Below are 9,717 nucleotides of genomic sequence, written 5' to 3'. Positions count from 1 at the left end.
GATACAGGGGTGTTGCCCTGATACTATGTAAGCCTCCATTTTACTTATGTGCTGATACATTTGTTTATTGTCTGCACTATTGGTTTTCTTCTGTTTGAGCTCCTGAAGGTTCCTGTGTACTACCTCTGGAAGAACATACCACTGTGTGGGATTTTGCTTACTATTCTGCTCCACTTGTGAGTAGAATAGTTACAGATCACTTAATTTTTATCACCTTTTATTGTCAGATTGCACTATGTTATTTTTCTTTATTTCATGGCACCTATCTGGTTCCCCTACTGTTTGAGAAAATTGCTTGTAAGCTATAGCCTACAAAGACAGAGGAACTAAAGTCCACCTATTTTTCATTTGCCAAATGTTGGAAGGTCTGATTAATGAATCTTACTGTTTGTAGAAATCTGAAACATTGGAATTATGTATGTAGTTTTTGTTTCCTTGAACTAGGGGGCACTGGCCAGATCTCCCTCTTTATGTAGGAGACTCCATTATCATCTGCTGAGAGTATCATTTGTTTGTACTTTCTCCCTGAAACAGAAATCTCTCATGCCTATTCAAGTAAATAGCAGAGATGTTCCTCATGTTCCTAGTAGATCGACCTGAAAATTCACTTTCCATTTATATAAAAATGTTGCACCCGATTTATAAAAAAAAATCCACACATTTTATTGAGACAATTTTTATTGATATATTTGGACATACTTTCTGCTAACTGTTTCCAGCTGTGGGTCCTTAGTAAATGAAACCAATGTGGTTTTCTCTAATATCTATAATTTCTTGATAAATTGCAACGTACCACTATTTTTGGAATAGCCTAGGGTACCTCTTGTGCAGGCGCAGTTACCATGTAATAAGCCAGGTCTGACTACACTACATTTAACTTTTGTGTAAAATGAATTGTGTTCTCCCGCAGTGATTTCAGGTTTTGTTAGTTTGTGTTTTCTCGTCCCCTAGCAACTGGCTGCCATATAACAGAGAGAAACCGAGACCCACACATCACTCATTTATACAGTACATGTTGAAAATCAGTTTTGTTCCGCACTTGCACGTCTCTGTATGATCCATGCATTGACAAGGTTTCATCCTCACTCATAGGAACTAGGGCCGGCTGGGAGTTTTGCGGGGCTTGGTGCAGAGGGAGTTTGGTGGGGCCTCTTTCCTGCTTTGGAGCTGGCATCTCCTCCTGCTGCAGCACGCCGCCTTGATGACGCGAAGTCACGTGATGCCCTTGGCCTCTTTCGCATCATCGCTTCATGTGACATCACGTTGTCATGGCGACGCGCCGTCGCATGGTAACGGGAGATGCCAAAACATGCAGAGGCCCCGCACTCTCCCCCCGGCCCGGGCACAGTTCAAACGTTGTGGTGATTAATGTAACCCTTGCAGCATTAGACTGTGATTGCTGAAGTTGGGCTGAGGAAGAGCGCGGGGCCAAGTAAGTCACACTAATAGCACCGCCATCAAGCCGGCCCATTAAATTCAACACAATATGAATAACACCTGTTCCCATCCCCCCTTTGATATAAGGCACATTAGCTATTTTATGGGGACTTGTTTTGTGGATGGAAACCTGGACCAGAACTAGAGCAGTAGGAAGAAAAGAGGACCCTATATGATGCACACTATTCTACTAGTAAAAATAAATAAATGTTATTGAAATAAATCTTGAACACACAAAGTAATGCAATTAAAACCTAAGAGAGAGCGCTCGTATCTCAGTGACTCAATATACACCCTCTGCAAAGTGAAGCATGTACCAAAGTGAAGATGTTGTTGGTGGAAGAAGCTGTGCGTAGGGCTGCCCATTCCTCCTCCTCCTCCTCCTCCTCCCCATGCACTATGACTGTGAGGTAACGTCCCACAACAAATATGTCTCTCGCACTGGCGCTGACGTCACCACGGACTGGGCGTGTTTTTTGTAAAGGGGGCGTGGTTTGTAAGCTACCGGGAATACAGCAACTCTGTAGTGGAGCTCAGCTGACGTCATCGCTGGAAGCGTTCGGTCTGGAAGGTAACAATGGGTATTGTGGATAATGAATGTCTTCTCAACTAGGGGTTCTAGATCGCTAAAGTTCTATGGAAGTAATACTGTCCCGGGGTGTAGGAGGGCTGCGTTATTATACTGTCCGGGGTGCGTTATTATACTGTCCGGGGTGTAGGAGGGCTGTGTTATAATACTGTCCCGGGGTGTAGGAGGCTGTGTTATTATACTGTCTCGGGGTGTAGGAGGGCTGTGTTATTATACTGTCCCGGGGTGTACGAGGCTGTGTTATTATACTGTCCCAGGGTGTAGGAGGGCTGTGTTATTATACTGTCTCGGGGTGTAGGAGGGCTGTGTTATTATACTGTCCCGGGGTGTACGAGGCTGTGTTATTATACTGTCCCGGGGTGTAGGAGGGCTGCCTTATAATACTGTCCCGGGGTGTAGGAGGCTGCGTTATAATACTGTCCCGGGGTGTAGGAGGCTGCGTTATAATACTGTCCCGGGGTGTAGAGGAGGGCTTCCTTATAATACTGTCCCAGGGTGTAGGAGGGCTGTGTTATTATACTGTCCCGGGGTGTAGGAGGCTGTGTTATTATACTGTCCCGGGGTGTAGGAGGCTGTGTTATAATACTGTCCCGGGGTGTAGGAGGGCTGTGTTATTATACTGTCCCGGGGTGTAGGAGGCTGCGTTATAATACTGTCCCGGGGTGTAGGAGGGCTGTGTTATAATACTGTCCCGGGGTGTAGGAGGGCTGTGTTATAATACTGTCCCAGGGTGTAGGAGGGCTGTGTTATAATACTGTCCCGGGGTGTAGGAGGGCTGCGTTATTATACTGTCCCGGGGTGTAGGAGGGCTGCGTTATTATACTGTCCCGGGGTGTAGGAGGGCTGTGTTATTATACTGTCCCGGGGTGTAGGAGGGCTGTGTTATTATACTGTCCCGGGGTGTAGGAGGCTGCGTTATAATACTGTCCCGGGGTGTAGGAGGCTGCGTTATAATACTGTCCCGGGGTGTAGAGGAGGGCTTCCTTATAATACTGTCCCAGGGTGTAGGAGGGCTGTGTTATTATACTGTCCCAGGGTGTAGGAGGGCTGTGTTATAATACTGTCCCGGGGTGTAGAAGGCTGTGTTATTATACTGTCCCGGGGTGTAGGAGGGCTGTGTTATAATACTGTCCCGGGGTGTAGGAGGGCTGTGTTATAATACTGTCCCAGGGTGTAGGAGGGCTGTGTTATAATACTGTCCCGGGGTGTAGGAGGGCTGTGTTATAATACTGTCCCGGGGTGTAGGAGGGCTGCGTTATTATACTGTCCCGGGGTGTAGGAGGCTGCGTTATAATACTGTCCCGGGGTGTAGGAGGCTGCGTTATAATACTGTCCCGGGGTGTAGAGGAGGGCTTCCTTATAATACTGTCCCAGGGTGTAGGAGGGCTGCGTTATAATACTGTCCCGGGGTGTAGGAGGGCTGTGTTATTATACTGTCCCAGGGTGTAGGAGGGCTGTGTTATAATACTGTCCCGGGGTGTAGAAGGCTGTGTTATTATACTGTCCCGGGGTGTACGAGGCTGCGTTATTATACTGTCCCGGGGTGTAGGAGGGCTGTGTTATTATACTGTCCCGGGGTGTAGGAGGCTGTGTTATTATACTATCCCGGGGTGTAGGAGGGCTGTGTTATTATACTGTCCCGGGGTGTAGGAGGGCTGCGTTATTATACTGTCCCGGGGTGTAGGAGGGCTGCCTTATAATACTGTCCCGGGGTGTAGGAGGGCTGTGTTATTATACTGTCCCGGGGTGTAGGAGGTTGCGTTATTATACTGTCCCGGGGTGTAGGAGGCTGTGTTATTATACTGTCCCAGGGTGTAGGAGGGCTGTGTTATTATACTGTCCCGGGGTGTAGGAGGGCTGTGTTATTATACTGTCCCAAGGTGTAGGAGGGCTGCCTTATAATACTGTCCCGGGGTGTAGGAGGGCTGTGTTATTATACTGTCCCAGGGTGTAGGAGGGCTGTGTTATTATACTGTCCCGGGGTGTAGGAGGGCTGTGTTATTATACTGTCCCAGGGTGTAGGAGGCTGCGTTATTATACTGTCCCGGGGTGTAGGAGGGCTGCGTTATTATACTGTCCCGGGGTGTAGGAGGGCTGTGTTATTATACTGTCCCAGGGTGTAGGAGGGCTGTGTTATTATACTGTCCCAGGATGTAGGAGGGCTGTGTTATTATACTGTCCCGGGGTGTAGGAGGGCTGTGTTATTATACTGTCCCGGGGTGTAGGAGGGCTGTGTTATTATACTGTCCCGGGGTGTAGGAGGGCTGTGTTATAATACTGTCCCGGGGTGTAGGAGGCTGCGTTATAATACTGTCCCGGGGTGTAGGAGGGCTGCCTTATAATACTGTCCCAGGGTGTAGGAGGGCTGTGTTATTATACTGTCCCGGGGTGTAGGAGGGCTGTGTTATTATACTGTCCTGGGGTGTAGGAGGGCTGTGTTATTATACTGTCCTGGGGTGTAGGAGCGCTGCCTTATAATACTGTCCCGTGGTGTAGGAGGGCTGCCTTATAATACTGTCCCGGGGTGTAGGAGGGCTGTGTTATTATACTGTCCCGGGGTGTAGGAGGGCTGTGTTATTATACTGTCCAGGGGTGTAGGAGGGCTGTGTTATTATACTGTCCCGGGGTGTAGGAGGGCTGTGTTATTATACTGTGCCAGGGTGTAGGAGGCTGCGTTATTATACTGTCCCGGGGTGTAGGAGGGCTGCGTTATTATACTGTCCCGGGGTGTAGGAGGGCTGTGTTATTATACTGTCTCAGGGTGTAGGAGGGCTGTGTTATTATACTGTCCCAGGGTGTAGGAGGGCTGTGTTATTATACTGTCCCAGGGTGTAGGAGGGCTGTGTTATTATACTGTCCCGGGGTGTAGGAGGGCTGTGTTATTATACTGTCCCGAGGTGTAGGAGGCCTGTGTTATTATACTGTCCCGGGGTGTAGGAGGCTGCATTATAATACTGTCCCGGGGTGTAGGAGGGCTGTGTTATTATACTGTCCCAGGGTGTAGGAGGCTGCGTTATTATACTGTCCCAGGGTGTAGGAGGGCTGCGTTATTATACTGTCCCAGGGTGTAGAAGGGCTGTGTTATTATACTGTCCCGGGGTGTAGGAGGCTGCGTTATTATACTGTCCCGGGGTGTAGGAGGCTGCGTTATTATACTGTCCCGGGGTGTAGGAGGGCTGCGTTATTATACTGTCCCGGGGTGTAGGAGGGCTGTGTTATTATACTGTCCCGGGGTGTAGGAGGGCTGTGTTATTATACTGTCCCAGGGTGTAGGAGGCTGCGTTATAATACTGTCCCGGGGCGTAGGAGGGCTGTGTTATAATACTGTCCCGGGGTGTAGGAGGGCTGTGTTATTATACTGTCCCAGGGTGTAGGAGGGCTGTGTTATTATACTGTCCGGGGTGTAGGAGGGCTGTGTTATTATACTGTCCCGGGGTGTAGGAGGCTGCATTATAATACTGTCCCGGGGTGTAGGAGGGCTGTGTTATTATACTGTCCCAGGGTGTAGGAGGCTGCGTTATTATACTGTCCCAGGGTGTAGGAGGGCTGCGTTATTATACTGTCCCAGGGTGTAGAAGGGCTGTGTTATTATACTGTCCCGGGGTGTAGGAGGCTGCGTTATTATACTGTCCCGGGGTGTAGGAGGCTGCGTTATTATACTGTCCCGGGGTGTAGGAGGGCTGCGTTATTATACTGTCCCAGGGTGTAGAAGGGCTGTGTTATTATACTGTCCCGGGGTGTGGGAGGGCTGCGTTATTATACTGTCCCGGGGTGTAGGAGGGCTGTGTTATTATACTGTCCCGGGGTGTAGGAGGGCTGCCTTATAATACTGTCCCGGGGTGTAGGAGGGCTGTGTTATTATACTGTCCCGGGGTGTAGGAGGTTGCGTTATTATACTGTCCAGGGGTGTAGGAGGCTGTGTTATTATACTGTCCCAGGGTGTAGGAGGGCTGTGTTATTATACTGTCCCGGGGTGTAGGAGGGCTGTGTTATTATACTGTCCCAAGGTGTAGGAGGGCTGCCTTATAATACTGTCCCGGGGTGTAGGAGGGCTGTGTTATTATACTGTCCCAGGGTGTAGGAGGGCTGTGTTATTATACTGTCCCGGGGTGTAGGAGGGCTGTGTTATTATACTGTCCCAGGGTGTAGGAGGCTGCGTTATTATACTGTCCCGGGGTGTAGGAGGGCTGCGTTATTATACTGTCCCGGGTGTAGGAGGGCTGTGTTATTATACTGTCCCAGGGTGTAGGAGGGCTGTGTTATTATACTGTCCCAGGATGTAGGAGGGCTGTGTTATTATACTGTCCCGGGGTGTAGGAGGGCTGTGTTATTATACTGTCCCGGGGTGTAGGAGGGCTGTGTTATTATACTGTCCCGGGGTGTAGGAGGGCTGTGTTATAATACTGTCCCGGGGTGTAGGAGGCTGCGTTATAATACTGTCCCGGGGTGTAGGAGGGCTGCCTTATAATACTGTCCCAGGGTGTAGGAGGGCTGTGTTATTATACTGTCCCGGGGTGTAGGAGGGCTGTGTTATTATACTGTCCTGGGGTGTAGGAGGGCTGTGTTATTATACTGTCCTGGGGTGTAGGAGGGCTGCCTTATAATACTGTCCCGTGGTGTAGGAGGGCTGCCTTATAATACTGTCCCGGGGTGTAGGAGGGCTGTGTTATTATACTGTCCCGGGGTGTAGGAGGGCTGTGTTATTATACTGTCCAGGGGTGTAGGAGGGCTGTGTTATTATACTGTCCCGGGGTGTAGGAGGGCTGTGTTATTATACTGTGCCAGGGTGTAGGAGGCTGCGTTATTATACTGTCCCGGGGTGTAGGAGGGCTGCGTTATTATACTGTCCCGGGGTGTAGGAGGGCTGTGTTATTATACTGTCTCAGGGTGTAGGAGGGCTGTGTTATTATACTGTCCCAGGGTGTAGGAGGGCTGTGTTATTATACTGTCCCAGGGTGTAGGAGGGCTGTGTTATTATACTGTCCCAGGGTGTAGGAGGGCTGTGTTATTATACTGTCCCGGGGTGTAGGAGGGCTGTGTTATTATACTGTCCCGAGGTGTAGGAGGCCTGTGTTATTATACTGTCCCGGGGTGTAGGAGGCTGCATTATAATACTGTCCCGGGGTGTAGGAGGGCTGTGTTATTATACTGTCCCAGGGTGTAGGAGGCTGCGTTATTATACTGTCCCAGGGTGTAGGAGGGCTGCGTTATTATACTGTCCCAGGGTGTAGAAGGGCTGTGTTATTATACTGTCCCGGGGTGTAGGAGGCTGCGTTATTATACTGTCCCGGGGTGTAGGAGGCTGCGTTATTATACTGTCCCGGGGTGTAGGAGGGCTGCGTTATTATACTGTCCCGGGGTGTAGGAGGGCTGTGTTATTATACTGTCCCGGGGTGTAGGAGGGCTGCGTTATTATACTGTCCCGGGGTGTAGGAGGGCTGTGTTATTATACTGTCCCGGGGTGTAGGAGGGCTGCGTTATTATACTGTCCCGGGGTGTAGGAGGGCTGCCTTATAATACTGTCCCGGGGTGTAGGAGGGCTGTGTTATTATACTGTCCCGGGGTGTAGGAGGTTGCGTTATTATACTGTCCAGGGGTGTAGGAGGCTGTGTTATTATACTGTCCCAGGGTGTAGGAGAGCTGTGTTATTATACTGTCCCGGGGTGTAGGAGGGCTGTGTTATTATACTGTCCCAAGGTGTAGGAGGGCTGCCTTATAATACTGTCCCGGGGTGTAGGAGGGCTGTGTTATTATACTGTCCCAGGGTGTAGGAGGGCTGTGTTATTATACTGTCCCGGGGTGTAGGAGGGCTGTGTTATTATACTGTCCCAGGGTGTAGGAGGCTGCGTTATTATACTGTCCCGGGGTGTAGGAGGGCTGCGTTATTATACTGTCCCGGGGTGTAGGAGGGCTGTGTTATTATACTGTCCCAGGGTGTAGGAGGGCTGTGTTATTATACTGTCCCAGGATGTAGGAGGGCTGTGTTATTATACTGTCCCGGGGTGTAGGAGGGCTGTGTTATTATACTGTCCCGGGGTGTAGGAGGGCTGTGTTATTATACTGTCCCGGGGTGTAGGAGGGCTGTGTTATAATACTGTCCCGGGGTGTAGGAGGCTGCGTTATAATACTGTCCCGGGGTGTAGGAGGGCTGCCTTATAATACTGTCCCAGGGTGTAGGAGGGCTGTGTTATTATACTGTCCAGGGGTGTAGGAGGGCTGTGTTATTATACTGTCCTGGGGTGTAGGAGGGCTGTGTTATTATACTGTCCTGGGGTGTAGGAGGGCTGCCTTATAATACTGTCCTGTGGTGTAGGAGGGCTGCCTTATAATACTGTCCCGGGGTGTAGGAGGGCTGTGTTATTATACTGTCCCGGGGTGTAGGAGGGCTGTGTTATTATACTGTCCAGGGGTGTAGGAGGGCTGTGTTATTATACTGTCCCGGGGTGTAGGAGGGCTGTGTTATTATACTGTCCCAGGGTGTAGGAGGCTGCGTTATTATACTGTCCCGGGGTGTAGGAGGGCTGCGTTATTATACTGTCCCGGGGTGTAGGAGGGCTGTGTTATTATACTGTCTCAGGGTGTAGGAGGGCTGTGTTATTATACTGTCCCAGGGTGTAGGAGGGCTGTGTTATTATACTGTCCCGGGGTGTAGGAGGGCTGTGTTATTATACTGTCCCGGGGTGTAGGAGGCCTGTGTTATTATACTGTCCCGGGGTGTAGGAGGGCTGTGTTATAATACTGTCCCGGGGTGTAGGAGGCTGTGTTAATTTACTGTCCCGGGGTGTAGGAGGGCTGCATTATAATACTGTCCCGGGGTGTAGGAGGGCTGCCTTATAATACTGTCCCAGGGTGTAGGAGGGCTGTGTTATAATACTGTCCCGGGGTGTAGGAGGGCTGCCTTATTATACTGTCCCGGGGTGTAGGAGGGCGGTGTTATAATACTGTCCCAGGGTGTAGGAGGGCTGCGTTATTATACTGTCCCGGAGTGTAGGTGGGCTGTGTTATAATACTGTCCCGGGGTGTAGGAGGGATGTGTTATTATACTGTCCCGGGGTGTAGGAGGTTGCGTTATTATACTGTCCTGGGGTGTAGGAGGGCTGCCTTATAATACTGTCCCGGGGTGTAGGAGGGCTGCCTTATAATACTGTCCCGGGGTGTAGGAGGGCTGTGTTATTATACTGTCCCGGGGTGTAGGAGGGCTGTGTTATTATACTGTCCCGGGGTGTAGGAGGGCTGTGTTATTATACTGTCCCGGGGTGTAGGAGGGCTGCCTTATAATACTGTCCCGGGGTGTAGGAGGGCTGCCTTATAATACTATCCCGGGGTGTAGGAGGGCTGCCTTATAATACTGTCCCGGGGTGTAGGAGGGCTGCCTTATAATACTGTCCCGGGGTGTAGGAGGGCTGTGTTATTATACTGTCCCAGGGTGTAGAAGGGCTGTGTTATTATACTGTCCCGGGGTGTAGGAGGCTGCGTTATTATACTGTCCCGGGGTGTAGGAGGCTGCGTTATTATACTGTCCCGGGGTGTAGGAGGGCTGTGTTATTATACTGTCCCGGGGTGTAGGAGGCTGCGTTATAATACTGTCCCGGGGTGTAGGAGGACTGCCTTATAATACTGTCCCGGGGTGTAGGAGGGCTGCCTTATAATACTGTCCCGGGGTGTAGGAGGGCTGTGTTATTATACTGTCC

General features: G+C 50.4%; 1 protein-coding gene across 4 annotated transcripts in view; it reads left to right on the top strand.

The window, feature by feature from the left end:
• The first annotated feature begins 1,291 nt into the window (after window positions 1-1,291).
• Window positions 1,292-9,717, top strand: part of UMAD1 (UBAP1-MVB12-associated (UMA) domain containing 1) — a 76,178-nt gene continuing 67,752 nt past the window's right edge. Inside the window, exon 1 of one of the 4 annotated variants that reach the window (XM_075587273.1) lies at window positions 1,292-1,432. Coding sequence is in view for 1 of the 4 variants with exons in the window: in XM_075587270.1 (XP_075443385.1) it covers window positions 1,867-2,008 (142 nt within the window). In the remaining 3 variants the exon portion in view is untranslated. Of the gene's footprint in view, window positions 1,433-1,459; window positions 2,009-9,717 lie in introns of those variants that run through there. The other 3 variants (XM_075587270.1, XM_075587271.1, XM_075587272.1) reach the window with 3 other exon arrangements.

This window comes from Ascaphus truei, chromosome 2 (genome assembly GCF_040206685.1).
Source record: "Ascaphus truei isolate aAscTru1 chromosome 2, aAscTru1.hap1, whole genome shotgun sequence".
Lineage (NCBI taxonomy): Eukaryota > Metazoa > Chordata > Amphibia > Anura > Ascaphidae > Ascaphus > Ascaphus truei.
Note: the sequence above shows the minus strand (reverse complement) of the source record. Positions and strands in the feature narration are given on the sequence as shown.